The following is a 21950-nucleotide window of genomic DNA, read 5'->3' as shown; positions in this document are numbered from 1 at the left end:
CAATTTCATTTGAGCAAAATAGATTAGTCCTTTCCTGCTTTCATTTCAATTCCGCATTTTCATTTTAGCAAGATAGTTAGTTGCAGTTCAATCTATTTCAGTTTTGCAGGTAGAAGTAGAAAAAAGCAAAAATCAACCAAAAATATTTCATTTCATGCCTTGTAGGAGTAGAGATAAGTTAGAAAAATGATTGCACAACACCCCCACTGCTTCACACAGCCAACATTCTCTCTTCTTCGATGGCTGTGATTAAAGAACCCTTAGGTGGACAACAAGACATATTTGAAGAACCTCAAGGGAAGAAGAAGAAGAAACCATTCCTCTGGAGCAAATGGCTACAAGCAGAAATGTTGGGAGCAGCACCTTGTCCAAAGACGAATTTGAAAATCAGATCGAAGATTTCAAGAGTGATATGAGGCAGTTTCTTGCCATGCAACTGGATACCTTGCGGATCCAAAAGAAGCAAGAAGAAGCCAAGAGGGCTTTGGCCATTTTTTGTCCTAGGTGCACTAGAAATCATCCTAGGAACGAATGTCCATTGTACTCTATAGAAGTGTGTTTTGTATGTAAAGAATACCATCCTACAGATCAGTGCCCTTCCTTACCCAGAATCAAAGCTGCATATCAGAGAGCCAAAGGAGCCACTAAATCACTCTATTATATGAACCAAAGGAGGCCACATGAACCTAGATCTTATCAACAGGAACTGCAAGGGACATCCGAGACCTATTATGACCCCTATCAAGCCACTTTCATGCCTTCTTGGGGTCCCCCTACTCATCCTTCCTGGTTCACACCTCTTCCTTGTTCCTTCACAGATCCATATTATGCCCAACCAGCTGCTCATTCATTTCACTCTTATGCTCAGCCACAACCTCAGTGGAATGCACCTCATCAGGGGTGGAGGCCCCAGTACAACAATCCTCCCACTTCTTTTCCTCCACCACCTGCTCAACCGCAACCATCACCTCCTCCTCCACCAAGGCAACCCCAAATGCCTACCCAACTACAACCTCATCCGCATCCATCTCAAATACACACCTCCACTCAACTACCTGTACCACCATTTCCAAAACCATACCATGGAGCATCTCAACCCAATTGCAAAGCTGAGGCACAACATGTCCAAATGACTCCTCCTAAGCTCAATGATCTTCACCAAAGCTCAGGAAGAGTGTTGCAAAACAGAGATTATATTGACAAAATTGAAGGTCCAAAGGCAAAAGAAAATTCCAAAGAGCAGATCAAAGAACCAGGGGCTACACTTGATGAAGAGAAGAGATCAGAATCAGAGATCGAGAGAGTTCCCTCATGGTTACCATCAAATCCTCCATGTACTCAAGAGAAAGATCAACAAAAAGAGGAAGATGAGAAGGTCAAGATAGAAGGTGACATGAAGAATGATCCAGATCAGCAAAAGGACCAAGGATATCAAAGCTATATTGAGACATGGTTCCAGACAGTCACTAAGTTGCAGCAGTACTCTCTTCCTCAGTTATGTTTGATCCCTTCAAAGTCAGATCATTTGGTATCTAAAATCCGGATAGCTGTCCAAGCATGCATTTCGAGCCTCCACATCATTTTTTCTCTAATCTCGATGTGCACATGGCTCCATTGCAAGTATTCTTATACTTGAGAACGATTTTTTTTTTCAAGTAGGGTAAGGTAGAAAAAAAAAAGAAAAAAAGGAAAAAAGAAATGAAATGAAAAAATGGAAATAAGAGGAAAAATCTAAGGTGAAAACCTCCTCGGAGGCGCCTTAGATTGGCTCATTGATTGAAAACCTCCATGAGGCAGTCAATGGGTTGGGAAAAAATAGAAAAGAGAATAAGGTCTCTGGGTGAAAACCTCCCTTGGAGGCGCCCAGGGCAGGCAATTAGGGTGAAAACCTCCATGAGGCGCCCTAGTTGTTTTTCAAAAAAAAAAAAGAGAAAAAGAAAAAGAAAAAATAAATCTAATTCCCATTGAATAATTTCAGGTTGCAGCAATGACATTGCAGGTCAAGAGGATCACTCAAAACAAAGACAAAGGAGTTTTTGTGCCTTCTAGAGGAGGTTCTATATTTCTACAGGAAACATCCTGTAGAACCTTCAAGCGAGCCAGATTCGATTTTGGAAGGGGATCTAAAGCTTGGAATCCATTGGTTATGCCTGCAAGCATCCATGTTCCCATTCCTCACCCTTTTCCATCATCTTTTCCACCTCATTGTGCTTCTCATTGTGCTTCTACAGGAAGTTCCTGTAGAAATTGTAGGAAGCTAGAAATGGATTTCAAAAAGGCAGTTTGGTTAACATGGTAGCTTCCTCAAGGGTTCATAAGTCCTCCTGCAATCTTCAAACTCCTCCTCCATCATCTCCATACCTGCATCACAGCCCAAGCTCAATTTTTCTTTCCATGCAAAAACTTGCAAAATGCTTTGAAGAGAAAATACATAGAACAAAATTTGTTTTTGCCATAACTTGAAAACCATGCATCCATTTGAAAAACTGCTTTACATAGAATTGTATAGGGATGATGGAAACATGCTCGAGCAGTTTCAGGCCATTCCGGTGCACGGTTTCCAAGAAATTAGCCTCCATCACCATCAACCATTTTTGCATTTTCTCCATATCCGTGCATCCGTTTCAAAACCTGTTTCATGGGGATATGCATATGGGGGATAGTAACTTACCCAAGCAGTTTCAGCCGATTCCGATGCACGGTTTCCGAGAAATTGATCTCTGAAATCTTCAGCCATTTTCCATTTTTCTCGAAATCTGTGCATCCATTGATCACGATTTTTCTATGGGAGGTGCATAATGATGATAGGAACGTGCTCAATAAGTTTCAGATTGATCCGGTTTACCGTTTGGGAGAAATGGTGAAAACAAGTTCTGGTCCTGTGAAAATTCAGCAGCAGCAGCTTGAAGGTGCAGATCTAAATGTGGAAATGAACTTCTGCAGCTTGGATCCAGCCAGAGGACACCTGCACAAGGAAAGCAAACAAAAAATTAGCATCCACGCCCTCATGCAACCAAAGAAACCAGTGCATGCAGCAATGACTAGCCACAGCACCTCACAGCAGCCATTTGACTTCAGGTACGTGACTAAAACTTGTTCCTCTATTGCATGAATCTAATTAAAGAAATGCATGAACGAATGGAATGGTGGGGTAAGCCATGAATCTAGCAAGGTTAAGTCGATTGTCTTCTCTAGCACTCAGCCGGAAGTCACGCAGTACACATGGACAACTGACTCACGTGAAAATTAAAAAAACAGGAAGTGTTGGTCGTTTGAACTCTAGTGCAACTGATCCAGAAGAGAACATGCAGTTCATGATAGCACTGCAGTCTGCATGTGGCCACATATGCCTGGCCACTTCACTTACTCACCACGAATCACACTGTAATTAAAAAAGAAGGCTCGGCTGACTCTCACCACCCGCTGATTCATTTGCACCTGCAACATTCTTAGCTGAAGTATGCGTCCTTTGCTCCCACAATTGGTTAACCTATCGTCCTTCACTGAGCTTTATGGCCTGGTTCACAATTCTCCAGCGTATCGGGCTCACTTAGAGGTGCAGGGGCACTCTACAGGCGTTTCTACAGGAAGTCGTCTACAGGAAACGCAGAAAACAGCTCTGCAGAAGGAAAACCCGAGATTCTTGTCAAAATTCAAGCTTGAAATGAGAAAAGTAGTTAAAGCTCGTGTCCAAGGTTACCAGGGTTCTTGAAAGTATTGATTTTGGAGTTTTTCAAACGCATTATAGATCTGTTAATGGTGGAGCAATCTGTTTGAATTCAGAATCTGATCATCTATTTCATAGTCCATGGAGGACAAGATATTCCCTGCTTGGTCTAAAACTGTTGAAGAATGCTCAGAAGAATATGATGTGAGCTTAGAGAATGGTTTAAATTCTCATGAAGTGGAAAAACGCCGTCAAATATATGGATGGAATGAGCTCCAGAAGAAAAATGGTACACCTTTGTGGAAGCTGGCAGTGGAGCAATTTGATGATATAGTTGTTAAAATACTTCTGCTGGCAGCTGGCATTTCATTTCTTCTCGCTTACTTTCGTGATAATGTGTCTTCTGAGGAGGGCATAATAGCCTATGTAGAGCCCCTGGTCATTCTCCTGATTCTCATCTTCAATGACATTGTTGGAGTATGGAAGGAGAATAATTCTGAGAAGGCTTTGGAAGCTCTCAAAGAAATGCAATCTGATCATGCAAAGGTCTTGAGAGATGGACATTGTGTTGTAGATCTTCCCTCCAGAGAACTTGTTCCAGGAGAAATAGTGGAACTGAAGGTGGGAGACAAGGTTCCTGCAGACATGAGAATTGTGTCCCTCAAGACATCCACCTTTAGGATGGAGCAGAGCTCCCTGACTAGAGAGAGCATGCCTATGGTCAAAAGAACATATCCAGCCACCTTGTGTGACTGTGAGTTGCAGTCAAAGGAATGCATGGTGTTTGCAGGAACTACAGTTACCAATGGTTGCTGCACATGCATTGTTGTGAGCACTGGCATGTTTATAGAAATAGGTAAAATTCAGGCACAAATTCAGGAAGCTTCAATGGAATGTCATGATACCCCTTTGAAAAGAAAGTTAGATGAATTTGGTGAAAGACTGACAACAATGATTGGTGCCATTTGTATTCTTGTTTGGATCATGAACTACAAATATTTTCTTTCATGGGAAGTCAGAGATGGGTGGCCAAAAAAATATCAGGTTTTCCTTTGAGAAATGTACGTACTACTTTAAGATTGTTGTTGCTCTGGCAGTTGCTGCTATACCAGAGGGATTGCCTGCTATGATTACTACATGTTTGGCTCTTGGCACTCGTAAGATGGCACAAAAGAATGCTATTGTGCGTAAGTTACCGAGCGTGGAGACTTTGGGTTGCACCACAGGGATTTGCTCTGATAAGACAGGTACTCTTACAACCAATCAGATGTCTGTCAGTGAGTTTATAGCCATAGGGCAGAGTGCTGGTTCACTTAGAGAGTTTACTGTTGAAGGAACAACATATAATCCTGAGGATGGAAAATATTGGATTGGCCTGCACATAATTGGGGGAAAATTTAGAAACTCTGGCAGAAGTTGCTGCAGTTTGCAATGATGCAGGGATATCTTGTCAAGGTCACCAGTTCCATGCTACTGGTATTCCCACTGAGGCAGTCTTGAAGGTATTGGTTGAAAAAATGGGAGTTCCAGACCCAATGGCAGGTGATACAAGTGCCATTCTCAACAGTGGCATAGTGAAATTGGGCAATTGCGATTGGTGGATACAAAGATCAAAGAGGCGGGCTTTATTGGAGTTTGATTGTGATCGAAAATCCATGGGTGTTATTGTCACGGAACTAATGGGACAAAATTGTCTGCTAGTGAAGGGTACCATGGAAAATTCGCTTGAAAGGAGTGCTTTTCAACAACTTGCAGATGGATCAGTTGTTGAATTAGATGATGCATCAAGGGAATTACTCTTGAGGAAGTTTCATCAAATGAGTTCAAAGGCTTTGCGTTGTTTGGGATTGGCATACAAGGAAGTTTGGGGAGAGGGCAGCAGAAGGAGAAATTGGTCGAGATTTTAGCTAGGGAGGCAGCACCTGTGCTAGCCACCCTAAGAACATCCATCCCCTCCATGAACACTCATTTTTTCAAGGTTCGGACACAATCTGGTCATGGTTCAACCTTCTACAGGAAGCTACAGGACTTTCTACAGGAAGTTCTGTATTTTTACCAGAAACATCCTGTAGAAGCCTTTGGGTAGGTCAGAATCAATTATGGAGAGGGATTTGAAGCTTGAAGTTTGTTGAGGAGGCATGCAACCACTCTTTTCTTCCATCCTCCACTGGTTTCATCTCCTTTCACCACCATTGCCACCATCATATTGAATATACTTGCACAATCATACCAAAGATGAGAATTCTCTAGGAAAAGAAGCACAGGCAGTGGGAAGAAGCAAAGAGAAAAGCATGGTTTCATGACTAAGAAGAGGGCATCACTTCAGAAGCTTGGCATGACAGGGTGGCCACCAGGGCCATCAAAGATGAGGAGATATATTGGTTGCTCAGAGGATGAGCAACACTTTCAGTAGGGGGGTGATGATGAGCCCCAAAAATGGATAATTATTTGGGCTCATTCAACCTCCTAATTCGACTTAATCCACCATTCTCATTAGTTTATTGCATGTTTTTTATTATATTTATGCTAATAGAGTGAATTGGGTTAGTCATTATGCCAACAAGTCTAATGGGTGCTTTGTGTAGCCTTTTTGGTCAACTTGGAGACAAAATTGAAGGTTTTAGTGAGCACTTGGCAGCAAAATTCGTGGGAGAACAAGGGAGAGGATTTGTAGGAAGGTGTCCCCTTCATTTATGGGCCCTTACCTCGAATTCTCCACCATCAGCTCGGAGTTCAAGGGCCACCAAATCAATTAGCACAAGGGCAGCCAAGCAAGTCAAGTAGGACTGTTGTTAACTACAAGTTTTGGGCAGCCGAGTCCCTAAAGTTTAGGAGGACTGTTGGGTTCTCAATTTGTATAAATAAGAAGGCTTAGGGCCTCATTTTGGTTAGCTGGTAGTTAGTCATTTCATAGTCTTGTTGTAGTCATTTTGTAGTTTGATTTTTAGGCAATAGATTAGTTTTGCTGTCAGCTCATTTTCAAGTTCTCCTTGTGGACAATTTTAATGTAACTCTTCATTTCTTGATCAATAAAGATGAATCCAGCTTTGCACCAGCTCTAAATCTCTCTTAGGAGGCTGTGGCTCTTGGGGTTGGGCCCATCTCAAGCGCCCAGTACCTCCTTTGTTTACTTTCATGTGTCTTTGCTGCATTCTTAGAGTAAAATCTGCTATTTAGATTTAAAACTTGTTGCGTTATTTAGGTTGCTTTTGATGATTAAAGTAGATTCTCATGTTTAGATTGATTTGGATAGATTAATAACATAAAGGATCCTTGGAAAAAGGGGCTCAAGCACCTCTGATCTTACCTCTCCCTCAGTGGGATCGTGAGTTGGGACAAAGGTGACCTTGTTGCCCACAAAAACGCAGTTTTGCTTCACCATGCAAGTATTAGTGTTGGATTCTTAGTTGTCAAACTTGATATCAGTTTTGACTGCATGCTTAGGGTTATGATTGCTTAGTTGCATAGTAAGTTCATCTGATTTTGTGCAAATAAACTTCTGTTCCATTTCTTTTGCTATTATCTAGGTCAGATTAGGTCAAGGTAATTAGGTTCTTGATTTTCCAAGTCTTCATTTGTTAAATTCGAAAAATAACTTGCAGAGCACCTGTTATCCTTCTCTATCTACCCATAATCCATCAAATAATCTGCTCCAACCCTTAGTCCATGATTCGTACCCTTCGTTTGCCATACTTTCCCCACCTTGCCCTAATTCCTACATTCTTGTGCATCATCGCTTCCTCCATCCTTGAAAAAATCCAATCACTCCTTAGCCTCATCCACCAAGTCCTAGACCTCTTCACACCCCTATTTCACCTCCATACCCATTCCTCCATCTTTTTCCCTCCATCCATGCTCCAAAATCCCATTTCGAAAAATCCTGTAGAAGAATTACAGAACATCCTGTAGAAATCCTGAACATCTTGTAGAACCCCTGCAGACTTCCTGTAGAAGCTCATAAACACAGTTTCTTGGCAGCCAAACTTTGTGAGACTCTCTGGAAGGGTGTTAGGGACCCCTTAGACCCTCTCTGAACCTTCCCAACCTTTCCCAAGCATTTCTCCTCCTTGATCCACCTCTGCACAGTCAAAAATAGTTAGAAGCACATGCATGATAATTCCAACAACTTAAACAAAAATACAAAAAGATGTTTTCTTCAGATAGAGGTAGTCTAGACACATGTATTTTAACTTCATAGAAGTAATGGCATCTATTTTAGTAGTTTGCATGCTCTCCTTTGCGTCAGTAGGACTAGCTGGTAGAATTAGGGTTTGCTAGGGTTTGTGTTTCTTTTTGGCTTTCAGTTTCTTTTTGCAATTATATTAGCTTCCTTCGAGTTAGCTTTCATCCATCAATTAAAAAGCTTCTTCTAAGAGCTCATAGAAGTTGGCTTAAGCTCCTAGTGGACTTGTGCCAGCTGACCAAGTGACAGCTGCGGCAAGAGCTAGTACTTGTGCATACAGCACCGTCGCTTCCAAGTTTGTTACGAACTACCGGGTTGATAAAATTAAAGAAGGGAGTTCCAGGAGTTGTAGCATTATTGCTACAATACTGGAGCCCAGCACAAAGCAATAGGAGTAGCCTTAGGAGAAATTGATGAAAATTTTCCTTATGCCATATATTTTATAAGCAAAAATTTGTCAAAGGCAGAGTTAAACTACACAGTGACCAAGAAGGAACTCCTAGCTATTGTGCATTCCTTAAAAAAATTCAGACATTATATCACAAGCTACTAAACCTTCATGCACACTGATCATGCTGCAATTAGATATTTGATGAACAAACCAGATGTAAATACTTACATTATTAGATGGCTGCTTTTACTGCAGCAGTTTGATCTGACCATTATTGATAAGCCCGATAAAGAAAATGTGGTCGCTGACTTTTTGTCTAGAGTAAATTTTCCTCTAGGTGTAGAAGGAATGGTGGATGACAAAATTTCAGATGAACATATGTTTTCTATTTTAGTACTCTCTCCATGGTTTGCTGATATAACAACTACTTGGTTTTAGCACAGTTTCCACCACACTTTTCCTCAAAAGAGAAGAGCAAGATAGTAAGGAAAAGCATCCCTTTCACTTGGATTAGGGGTAATCTCTTCAAACTTGGGCCAGATCAGATCTTGAGAATATGTGTCAAGGAGGAGGAAGTCTTTGACATTCTCCTGACCTGTCATGACGGGCCTTGTGGAGGTCATTTTGCAGCAAAGAGAACTGCCTTCAAGATATTGCAAGCAGGCTACTACTGGCCCACTCTTCATCAAGATGTGAGGAGATACACCAGCCAATGTGATCAGTGTCAAAGGATGGGAAACCTACTCCAAAGGATGAGATGCCCTTGCAAACTCAAGTGACCTTTGAGCCATTTGAGAAGTGGGGCATGGACTTTGTGGGTCCTATCAACCCTCCTTCAAAACAGAAACAATACATCATTGTGTGCACCGATTACCTGATAAAGTGGGCAGAAACAAAAGCAATCAAAGTAGCAACAGAGGAAAAAGTAGCTGAGTTTTTGAGAGAAAACATATTCTACAAGTTCGGGTATCCAAGAGAATTGGTCATAGATCAAGGCAGTCAGTTCACTTCCAAGTTGATTGAAGACATGCTCACACATCATCAAATCAAGAACAAGACTTCCACCCCTTACCATCCACAAGCCAATGGGCAGGTGGAAGTCACTAACAGAGCTTTGGAAGGGATCCTGACCAAGGTAGTGAGCAACAATAGAAAAGACTGGGCGGATAGATTAGTTGAGGCCACCTGGGCCTACAACACAACATGGAAGACCACTACAGGGTTCACACCCTATGAACTAGTCTATGGGAAGAAGGCTTTGCTGTCAATAGAATTTGAATTCAATACACTAAGGATGGAAGCTCAGCTGGACCTAGACCTCAGCCATGCACATAAGGAAAGATTACTCTAGCTCAATGGATTGGATGAACAAAGATTGCAGGCCCTTCTCCACACAGAGGTAGTTCAGCTTCAGAGGAAGATATGGCATGACAAAAATATCAGGGAGAAGCAATTTCAAGAGGGAGATTGGGCACTACTCTATGATTCAAGATATAAAGACTTCAAAGGCAAGCTGAGCACAAGATTGATGGGACCTTACACTATGGAAAAATGCAATGACAATGGTTCAGTTCTTATCAAAACCATTGATGATGAGGCCATCCCCATCCTTGTCAATGGACATCAGTTGAAAGTTTACAAGAAGCCCCTCTCCAAGAGAGAGTTCATTGAAGATTTGAATAAGACAGTGATCATGGAGCATGTCTTAGCCTCCACTTCACCCACTCATTGAAGGAAAATAAAAAAGAAAAAAATAAGGACTCAAGTGAAAACCTCCATGAGGTGCTTGAGTCCCATAATTGGGTTGAAAGCCTCTCCTGAGGTGGCCCAGTGATGTCAAAAAAAGAAAAAAAAAAAGAATATCCCTAGGTGAAAATCTCCCTTGGAGGTGCCTAGGGTAGGCAATTAGGTTGAAAACCTCCTTGAGGCACCCTATTTGTTTTCAGGAAAAAAAAGAAAAAGAAAAAGAAGAAAAAGAAAGAAAAGAAAAAAGAAAATTGAATTTTAATGTGCATTGCAGGTTTGCAGGAGGACTACAGAGAGCAAGAGAAGATGCCACAGAGCCCTGACATTCACACCAGCACCTATCTTATCTCCTCCACACTCTTCTCCATCATTTCTGACATTTCTTTCACCCCACTGTGCTTCTTTTTCAGAAATTGTGTGTTCTATAGGAGGCTCCTGTAGGAATTATAGAGAGCTAGAAATGAATATAAGAAGAAGTTTGAGGGGCAGGGAAGCTTCAGGAAGAACATATAAACCCTCCTACAATCTTAAATCCTCCTTGCCATCCATTCCACACCTGCATCACACCCCAATCATCATTTTTTCTTCCTGTCCCAGAAAAACACAGAAAAAAACAATTTTTAGTAAAGAGAAAAAAAACAAAAATAAGAGAGGAAGCAGCGCCTTAAATCTCACCTGCAGCTTACCTATTACCTCTCCATCTCCATTTGCATCTTTGGCATCATCCTCACAGCTCCCAACATAGAAAGAAGCTGAAGATTCAAGGGGAGAAGCAGCTACAGGAGCTCCTGTAGGAATTCTTGTAGCAGTTGATCCCATTAAAATCTAGCCACAACAGCAAAAGAAGTGCAACCATGAGGATTGAAGGAGACATTTGAAGCTCAGATCTAGCTAGAGGATACCTACACAAGACAAACAACCACACATCAGCAAGAAGATAGCATGCATCAAAGGAAATACAGGCATGCAGTAGTAGAAAGAGCCAAAATACCTCACAACACATGCATTCAAATCACAGGTAAGTGACTAACCCGCTCCTCTGTTTGCATTTGTGTAATTGAAAGATATGCATGAGCAATGAGATGGTTGAGGTTGAACGAGGAAAAGGTGGCCAGTTAACTTGGCCACCTTCATCTAGTTGACTGCACTCATCCAAAGATGTCACCCACATGTGTGCACAGTCAACTCAAGAGAGATGTCAAGGATAGGTAGTGGAGGGTGTGTAAACTCCAATGCAATGATGAGAGGTGATTATGGGGAGAAGCCATGATGACAAGGTAGGTGGGGGCCAACGTACACTTTTGCCAGCTCACCCCCATCACCAGAAATATCTAAAAAGAGTAATAAGTACTTCTCCTCGAGCACTCTCACCACCTTTTCCTTCATTCTCTCCTCGTAAACTAAGCTGCAGCAGAATCTTTGTGCCCACACAACCTCAAAACCATTGTTCTCCATCGATCTCTCCCATTCTCCTGCTCTTGGCGTTCTCTACAGGAGCACCTACAGGTAGTTCACCAATAGGGGCAGTGAGCTGTTTTGAAGAAGAAAACACAGGTTTTTAACACGATTTTTGGCTTGAGGAGTTAGGTTCTATGCATACCCACCTTGATTATCAGTATATGCAAGAAATGATATCAATTTAAGGAGGAATTAATTCCATAGAAGAAGGAGAAATACATAAAAATTTCCGCCTGTTAGAAAAAAAAAACATAGATTTCCTCTGTTTTCCTGTTTTCTTAAAAAATATTGTCTCCATCTCCACATTTGGTGTTCCAAAGGGGTATAAACACAATGATAGGAGGGTTCATGAGGAAGGAGCCCCCTAATTCCACCAGGCTCCATGAACATCCCAAAGAAGTGGCCATATTCACAAGGGCAAATTGGATGAACTTTTTTGAGAAATTCTGAGGGTTTGATGAGGAAATTGCCCAAGAATTTGCCCTCTCTTTAGTCCCTCACTCAAGAACACATGCCACTGTCACTTTTAGAGGTCTTTCCATGGAGATAACCCCTGAATTTATCAGTAGGGTTACTACCATTCCTCTTGAATTACCTTGGAGCAAAGATGAAAAACCAATTGGACAGGTTGCCAAGAAAGACTTCTTCCAAAACAATGAAACCCCTGTAGAGGATAAAAATGGCATTAGATGGGCTAGCATACCATACCCTTGGGATGAGGTTAGTTATCAAATCATCAAATACATTTCCTGTGAAGGGAGGTACAACATAGTCTATGGTTACCATTTTAGAATCCTTCATGAACTAAGATATGGCATGGACACTCCAACACCCCAGAAACTCAGCATCCCCTATTTCCTCCTGCAGTCCCTCATAGACTCCAGCATTAAGGTTAAGATAGGGAATTTAGATCAGCTGGCTCACCATGGGTTAATCAAAATCTTAGTGGAAGAAGCCCTCCATACATTCACACTCCCTATAGCATGGGAAGTCTTCCGAAACATGACAGTAGAAGATGACATAAAGGCCCTCACCTATGATATCAGTCCTTTTGACAGTGAGGAGAAAGAGAAGAAAGGGGGAGAAGGTGAAGCAACTGATGACTCAACAGGACAAGAAAGGGAGGAGGAAGAAACTAAGATAGAAGAGGAGAAGGTGAAGAAACAAAACAGGAAGAAACAAAGCAAACAGAGAAAGAAAAAGAGACAAAGGGAGGAGAAAAAGACGCAACAGAGGCAAAACAAAGAGAAGCGTCCACTGAGACTATGGAAAGGGAGGCAGCAGCTGCCCTCACTACCCTGAGCACACCAATTAAGCCAAAGGAAAAGAGAAAAGGGTTGGCCTCCATGTATTTCAACGCTAGGAAAAGCACAAGGATCAAAATGGGGAAACCCCAACCATCTTAAATAGTGCCAATTACAATTGAAGATTCACCTTCTGTCAAAGGGGAAGAATCTTCTTCCAAAATACTTATCACATATGAAAGAGGGGCTCCTAGATATTCCACCTGGAAGGAGAAAGTGCAACTATAGGACACAAAAATAGTCCTACAAGAGGCTCAGACAGTTCTATAGGAGACACTGTCAAAATTACAGGAGACCCAACAACTTGAGAAAAGAATAGAAGAAAAACCAAAGGGGAAGGAGGAAGCTACAGAGCTACAAGAACCCGATCCCCAGCCTAGCCTTGCCTCCTATTACCATTTTCTTGACGGAGGTAGGATAATTCCACAAACATTTGCAATTCCACTATTCTTTGAATTAGAAAAAGAAAGAATAAGAACACATCGGTGGATGCAAATAGCCAAATCCAAGGGAGTTGAGGACATTGGCCATATGGAAAATAAACATAGAGAAATGGGTAGAGAATTAAGTGTTGTCAGACATAGAGAAGCAATTGCAAGAAGCTAACTAGAAACTGAAAATGAATTTCTAAGGAGGCAGCTAAAGGAGAAAGAAACCCAGTTGGCATGCATGGCCAACTTATCCATGGAGGCATTGCAGTGTAGAACACCAGCAAAATCCTATGGCTTATATCTCAAGGACCAATGGCTACAATTTCAGATCAAGACTTTGGCACAAAGAGGCACAATGCCTTTCTAAGATTACAGGCAGTTTATGGACTTGTGTGACCAAAGAACAATAGAAGATAAGGCAAATATGGCAGAATTTTACCTACATAATATGGCCCTCACAGACATGAATGTGTGGGAACCCAATGCTAGGCTAGGGGACCTACAACTAATGGCCATGGCCGCATGGATGAACCATGAAGAGTTGAGGGCAATAGAAGTAAAAAGGTGATGATAAGAGAGCAGAGTGATCCATTAATGATCAGAGCTGAGCCATCAGATCCCATGGCACTCATCAACGCACACCAGTTGCTTGCCAATAATCCTTAAATTTCCCCTAGATATATAAGTGATCAAGCAAAAGCCATTGCACATTTTGAGGACATGGAAAGGCTACTTGGGGATGATTGTGTGAATGCATGTATGAGGAGATGGAACACCTTACAACATAGTCTGAAGATCAGGGAATATCATTCCCCCATGTGGGTGAAGGAGGCACTAAGGAGGGTTCCAATGTATAATCACTCCATGCAGAGGCTGTAGGTCAACTGGATTGGCCTCAAACTGAGTCCCCCACTGTTGTTAGGAATGCTATAAGGAAGAACAAAAGAAGAAGAGTAGAAGCGGTGGGAAGAGATAGACAGAAATGTAGGATTCTATGACAAGGAAGAGGAAACAACATCAGAAGCTTGGGATGCTAGAGACGCCACCAGGGCCATAAAAGATGAGGAGATGGAATAAATTGCTCAGAGGATGAGCAACACCTTCAGTAGGGGGTGATAATGAGCCCCATTAATGGGTAATTATATGGGCTCATTTTACCTCCTAACATAGTCAAATCAACCATTCTCTTAGCTTATTGTATGTTTTTTTATTATATTTGTGCTTATGGAGTGAGTTGAGTTAGTTATGATGCCATATGGTCTAATGTGTGTTTAATTCAACTTATTGTTGAATTTTGAAGACAAAGTCAAATATTCAGTGGACAAATGACAACAATAACTCGAAGTGGACAAAGGAGAGGAATTATAGGAGGGAATCCCCCTCATTTATTACTCCCCACTTTGAAAATCCCATTCATTCAGCTCGGAGTACAAACAGCCAAATCAATGCACTAGGAGGCAGCCGAGCAAGTGGAGGATAACTGATGATTATCTCGAGTTTTGGCAGCCAAGCCTCCCTGATTTTAAGGAAGCTATTGGTAGCTTTAGTTTTATAAGTAGAGAGGCTTAGGGCCTCTCTAGGGTTGGATTTTTATTGGATTTTTGCTGCAGTTTTGCTTATGTAAACTCTGCTCAACTTCAAGCTTCTTATCTTGACAGTTCATGTAATCTTGTTATTGTTTTGAGAACACAGATGGAATCCTTTTTGAGTTAGCACTGAGTTACCTGAGAGGGCTGAAGCTCTTGGGTTAGAGCCCAATATAAGTAGCCAAGCTCCTCTTTATTTGTATTTTTATGTTTTATTTCAGTTTGTAGATTAGTTGTTGTTTGATGTATCTCTTTCATGGTTAAGAATAGGTTGCTTTTGATGATTTAGGAGTTTGCTTCCATTTGTGATTTCTATAGCAAGTTAAGCAGTGATAAAAAGAAGATTCAAAAGGCTAGCAACAGTGTCTTGGCCTCTCTTCCTCCCTTTGGGACCATGAATTGAGGCAAAGACCCTCTTGCTGCCCCAAAAACACAGATTTTCCTCATTCATAGGACTTCTAGTGTTTGCAGTTTGTTAGAAGGTTAATGCTTTGCTTTAGATCTTTTCCACTAGGCTCACTTCTTTATTTGAAATAAGTCTTCTTCCATGCTTTCTTTCTTGTAGCATTTCTCAACATTTTCTTTCATAGATCATAGTTTAGACTAGCTTGATGCAAAATTCTATTTTTCTAGATGCACTCATTTCATTACTTGTTTGATCTTATTGGTTGACTGTTAGTTCTTTTGCAGTAGATATCTTCTAAAAATAGGATAGCCTATGAGCCATCACATCCTCTCTCTAATCCATGCCTTACAGGTCGCCCAATGCTCCCTCAAATCAGCCTTAGTTTTCTGCATTTTCCATAGAACTTCTTCCTCTCTCCTTGAGCAAACCCAATCATCTTCCTCTCTCCTGGTGATTCTTGATAGACCCTAGGCACCTTAACACCTCATTCCAACCTTCATCCACCTTTTCCACCCAGTTTCATATCCTCAAAACCATGAAAACTGCTCTCGGCCTCCTCCTGTGGACCTCCTGTAGATCCCCTGTGTCCTCTTGTAGATTTTCCCATAGGCTTTCTTTTGAAGGCCGAGTGTGGGAAAAGCCTCAAAAAGGCCAACTGAGACATCCTAGGACCCATCCACACCATCCTACATACTCTCATGTCCCAAAGTCGCCCTTCAAATCCACTTATTCACTTCCACCTTCACACACAATAAAATACATGCATGTAAAATTCACATAAAAATACATAGAAATCCAAAAAGATGTTTTCTTTTCTCATTTACTTCTAGAAATAGCTTGAGTAGATGTTGTTTACTTCCTTGAGTAGGTAATGGCATTCATTTCATGTTTTTCATAGTGCTTTTTGCAAAAGTATGATTAGATGGTTAATTAGGGTTTGCTATGTTTGCTTTGCATTTCAATCTTTCTCCTTTCTGCAATTAGAGTAGCCTCTGTAGAGTAATCTCTTCTTTCATCACATATAGAGCTTCTTCTATAATCCATAGAAGTTGGCTTGAGCTCCTAGTGATCTTGCAATGGCTGACCAAGCGATAACTTGCAGTAAGAACTAGTGCTTATGCATACACCACCGTCGCTTCCAAGTTTGTTATGAACTACCGGGTTGATAAGAGTAAAGTAGATAGCCTAGGAGTTGCAACATTATTACTGCAATACTGGTGCTCACCAATACTCATTTAAATCAATAGATCTACATTAAGTTCACAAAAAACTTACTTTTGAAGCTTCACGTGCAATATAGGACGGAATCCCCAAATCTATCAATCATTGCCATATTACTTCACAACTGACCTATAGAAATAAGAAATCCATCTCGAATTCTATGCAGAGACTCATTGAAATCAAATCAGTATTACTCTTTTAATCTTCTGTAAAACACTGATTTGGGTTCTCCTACTCAAGACCGAAAAAAAACAACGTAAGTGATCCAGGTCATCAAAGTCTCCAGACGAACTGAATGCGGATCAAATAGGTAATAATCGATGTCAACATTAAAGGTCTATTATAATAATAAAGGCAAGGCTAGTTGATGACCAAAAATAAAGCTGCCCCAATATGCTACCACAATACTATCCTCAACTCAGTAACCTCAACACCTCTCATACCAAGAATAGGAACGATGGTGGCTACAACAATAAAACAACGCTACATCCTTTGCCATCGTTAGTCTAGTGCCACACTTGTTCTTCCCCTCTCGTAACGCATGAGAAAATAACAAATATTACATAAAGGTACCAAAGAGAAGATGTATATCCAAGCTCACAAGGTCTAGGTTTAATAGCCACTCGGTTGGTCTTACCACAACCTTTTTCCTAATTATATTATTGGTACGACCAAAAATCCTGCGGCTTTACTCAATTTATTTATTTTATTTTATTTATTTATTTATTTATTTATTTTTTTTTCTAAAACTATGATTAAAAGCCACCACTCTATGCTCGAAAGGCTTATCCATGGGGGTTAGAGGCTAGCTATCCTTAAATCATACTTTTTATCCTTTTTGATAGCCCATATCCTTAATTCGTTTGACTTTTCCAATTATATTTCTTTGCTTTTTTTTTTTTTTAAAGGTGTGTGAGTGAATCACGTCCATATATCCATACCCCAGAGAATCGGCTTTTGGAATCAAATGTTTCCGGATTCGTTTGATGAAGTCGCTCTCCTAGAAGTTTCCCAAATTGCGGATATGGTCGAACATATCTCGATTCCATATGGATAATGAACATATTGCAGGTAACCATAGCCTTCAACTAACGGTTTGGCAGAAACTTATGGTGATTTGATTTTTCACCATTTCACAGTAATCCCGTAATGCATTTTTACAGGTTTAATTTTGTTTCTAACCAATGTTACTCATTATTCACAATTGCCTTCAGTTCGACGATCATCATGATCAGAAAAATAAATTCATGAAATTTTGCTACTATTGGAGAATAGTCATAATAAAAAAGGAAAACACTACTTTCCTCATCAGTGCATGAGGAATAAAAGCAGCATGATGGTAATGACTAAAGCAACCAACGCACGGTCACAAGGGAGGAGCAATAATTAGAAATCACTCGTTGTTTATTTTTGTTTGAAGAAAATTCCAATAGTCAGTCATCTAAGTATCCCTATCTTCTATTCGCAGAGATAGAGGAATGATGCTTCATTTTCAACCTCGTTCTAATTTTTTGTGATGATAACAGCAACTCTGTTAACTCATATCAATATTTGCAATTATTGTAATTGCTTAAATTTGCTTTAGTTTTAAACCTCTACTTCCAACCACTGTGCTCAATTGACCTCAATTGACAATATATGCTCACAATGTGTCATACAGTTCACTATCCATAGTGAGACTAGTTGTCTCATCTCAGATCTGAGAACATAAATTTCCTTTTGTAGGCAGAACTGTGTTTTCTCTCGATGCAATGTCCAACCCATGCATATGACTAGGGCATTCAATTCACCCCGAAAGGAAGAAGTAAAGGTGATAATGACAACCCATTCTTAATGACATTCTGAGTCAGCTTAACCTCATCAATACCATATTTAGATTAGTATATACATAAAATCAATTTATTCATGTTTACATTCAATATCAACTGTTGGACACCAAATCCTCAATGGGTTAGTGTGGAAGCCGAATAGAGAAAAGGAGTCCAAGAGACCTTGGGATGTGGAACCCAACGATCACAACATGTACTATAAATGTAAATCATTTGTTAATGAAAATGTATTCGCATGTTTTATCTTCCAGATTCCCTTGCTGCCCATGTGTGTTTAACATGGTATCAGAGCGGGCGATCTCCTACCCTACTCAAATTTGAGCCATTTGTTTTGTGGCCTCTATGTGCATATCAGTTATGACATTTCTGTTCACTGTCCATAACACTCCATTAATTCACTGACAGTCAGAAATTTGATGCTTTTACTCTGTCGATTCCTTGGATTATCTCTCTGTTGTGCCTAATCGAAATTCATGCACATCTGCTATAACGTATTCTGCTTCCACTACCTTTGACTATTTCTCTTTTTGTCAGATCATTTTCCTGTTGGCTTCCTGTTGGCCTCACAAAAAAAAAATATAAAAATGGCCTTTGTTGATTCTCTGACTACTCAGCACTCACTGTAGTAACTGTGCGCTCAAATCAGCGCTATCTTTCATTGTTATTATCTGCATTGGATATCTGGCTGGCCCACATTGGCATTTCTCTGCTCAGAGCTATTCGTTGCATTCTGACCTACCCCTCCACAGTCGCTGCTCACCTCTGCCATATGCTGCCATTGTCCTCATTTGTTGCTGCCACTCCCTGTCAGCTCTGTGTCTTCCATCTCCTCTGCCACTCAGACCTATTCTAAGTTTCGTTATTATTGAATGAACGCTCGTTCATATGCCCTGGTTGAATGTACACTGGCTCATCTGGTATTCAATACTTCTCTGTTATCTATTCCCTGCGTGAAGGTCATGGAAGAGTGCTGAAAAATACATGAAGCCCATGCGTACACCAGTCAATGGGAATATAAATAACATGCAGATTCTTGGATAACTCTGGTTGAAGCTCGAGAGTTGGTCATTTTTGTAGAACCTCTTGAGACAAAGACCATAACCGTGTGTGTTGAAAGTCTGTATGTTTTTGCTGATCACTATGGTGTTGTTCCTATAATCTACCATTTTCTGCTACATACTGTGATGGTGGGGTGAGAGAGGCCGATTACATATAGTTGTTGGTAATGCTGGACAGTTGTAGTTTTCCTCTAAAATACGATAATCACTCTTTCTTGGACTCTCAGAATGAAGGTGAAACTGATGATTGTTAATATTGGGTGTTGATGTCAAAATATTTCTGACCCTTATCTGTTCACAGAGGAGAACTTGCATTACATTTCTCATAGGCAGACGTTCATTCTGGGCCATGTGCAAGCAAGCATCAATGGACAATTTTTGGCAATTCATTATTTGGCATACCCTTTTTCTCTCGTGTTCTGTCAGTGAAGGATGCATTTACACACACAGGCACATTATTATCAATATCAATTATTGCACAGAAAGAGGTAAACTTCAAATACATTAAATACATTTCATGTTCAGAGAGGGACCACTCACTTCGTTTGAAGATTGGTACAATTTCTTTGTTCTTCTCCACGGTTGACTATTCAAACTTGTGACATTTCCCATCACCAAACATCAAACGTAGAAGTCTACGTAACATCACTCTTTGATACAACTTTGGGTTTTTTGTTCCTTCTTTGTGGTATTTACTGAATGATCAAGGTATTCAAGTTGGGTTTCATCATGGACGTATTCAAATCGTCATTTATTTTGTTTCTTTCTAGCAACAAAATAATGAGAGGAGACCATGGATAATGCAATACTTTTCACCCATCTAAAATAACTCCATCGGGGTTATCCTTTGACACCATTTTTGCTAATGTCAATACTTCCAGGATTTAGAATCCTCTTTGGAATTTTTAGGTGCATAATATAATAAAATGGGCATTTCATGATGTAAGATGAAAATTCAGTGTTTAAATGTCAATTGATATGGACTCAAGGAAAAACTGCGGGGGGCTTCCTTTCTGGAGTTTGAAAGTGGCCTTGAGATAACTGTGCTCTTTTGCTGAACTAAGCCACCGCCTTTATTATGTTTGTTGGGTTCTCTTTGAGGAAGATTAGACCACTGTTTGCACAGAACACAGCCACTCTTCTTCTCTACTGATTGTGTGTGCCTTTTGAGCAACAGAAACATGAATGCATTCAATTGAATCTATTCCTGTAGCTTCACATTGTTGTAGCAAAGGGCATAAAGTGGAAGAATGGAACATCTATTCTCTAAAATTTGCACTGCTGATATATAAGTGCATATACAGCAAGCGCTGGGCGTTTCAATGTGAACAATTGCTGAAGCTAACTAAAGTGCAAGATCAGAGAATATTGATTCGTACCCCAGTCAAAGCATATGAGCATTCAAGTCTTGTCCATGACATGGTGTTATAATTGTTGAAGTTTTGATAGCCATCATTTCTACTTTGAAAGTGAAGGAGTATTTGAAGGATCCAAGCAAGTTTGCAGTTGTTGCTGCCCGAGTGTGGCATTATATTTAAAACTCATTATAGTGCATTGATTCCTTGATTTGACTGCTCAATAAAGGGTTTGGTGGGCTGACTGTAATCTTTTATGGAGAAAAGTTTTGTTGGTTGTATTGTCAGAACATAATGTTGGTCATGAGTAAACTATTGTTTTTTATGTAATGGATTGTAATTGGTGCTTACTGGTTGCACACTGATCATTTGCTGCACATTTATAAAGGATATTGCTGTGTACTATGAGTGATATTACTTTTCTGCATTGAGTAGTAGTTGTTCAGTTTTTTAAGGTGTAAATCTGACATTGAAGAAAAAATGGCCAGAATCAGTGAAGTATTAGAGTTCCTCAAAACTCTCATATTGTCTACTAATCATGATACATTAAAAGTTAGCAAAGTTTCTCTCACAAACATTCAGGTCTGTCTACAAAATGCACAAGAGAAAATTGATTTTTTGCAGCTCGAATCTCAGTTACAGCAAGAAGAATTAAAACAAAGGAGTCCTTCTGAACATGTTTCTATTTAGAACATTGAGACTGCAACCCATCAGAATTAAGTCAACAATGTTAAAGTTGGTTCAGATTTAGTACCCAATAAAGCAACAGTTGTACATGTAGATGCAAAAAGTCAGTATGCACTTCCCAAGCCCATAAGCAGACCTTGGGAACAAGTTGTCCACAAAAAGCACAGAACTAGTCTTGGATATGACAAGGACTTGTCCTTTCATATTCTAGACTACTCAAAGCCAATTCAATTTCAAACTGCTGGATTTTTTGAGGATGATTCATCTTCACCTGTTCTTCATGACAGTTCACCTCCAGCTGTTCCAGATTCTGCCCCTCTTCCACAGCAATAGCAACAACAACAGATTGTGAAATGCCAACACTGTGACCGAGTTGGCCATTTGAAAGATCACTGTTTTGATCTTCATCCATGTAAGAATTGTCATAAAACCACCCATTCTTCACACAGATGCTTCAGAAACAAACGTCCTGCAAGAACAAAGATTCATCTTGGATGGATCGCTTCTTGGCAATGGGCATCAATAGCTAAGATGATATTCCAATCACATGTTAGAACTTGTTCCAGAGTATTAAATAGTCTTGCAGTTGAGTTTTCTCCATCATCTCACCTTGTATCTGACGGGGGGG

The 21950-nt window shown here is 40.4% G+C and overlaps 1 protein-coding gene across 1 annotated transcript in view; it reads left to right on the top strand.

The window, feature by feature from the left end:
- The first annotated feature begins 3808 nt into the window (after positions 1-3808).
- The window catches only part of LOC149167377 (calcium-transporting ATPase, endoplasmic reticulum-type-like), a 31034-nt gene continuing 12892 nt past the window's right edge, over positions 3809-21950 (top strand). Inside the window, exons 1-3 of the mRNA XM_089430464.1 lie at positions 3809-4523; positions 4765-4914; positions 5069-5561. Of these exons, the coding sequence (XP_089286590.1) occupies positions 3809-4523; positions 4765-4914; positions 5069-5561 (1358 nt within the window). The remainder of the gene's footprint in view (positions 4524-4764; positions 4915-5068; positions 5562-21950) is intronic.

The sequence above is a fragment of the Pinus tabuliformis genome, chromosome 5_1, assembly GCF_031772625.1.
Source record: "Pinus tabuliformis cultivar Carrire ecotype Pingquan chromosome 5_1, CPIR1, whole genome shotgun sequence".
NCBI classification, from domain to species: domain Eukaryota; kingdom Viridiplantae; phylum Streptophyta; class Pinopsida; order Pinales; family Pinaceae; genus Pinus; species Pinus tabuliformis.
Note: the sequence above shows the minus strand (reverse complement) of the source record. Positions and strands in the feature narration are given on the sequence as shown.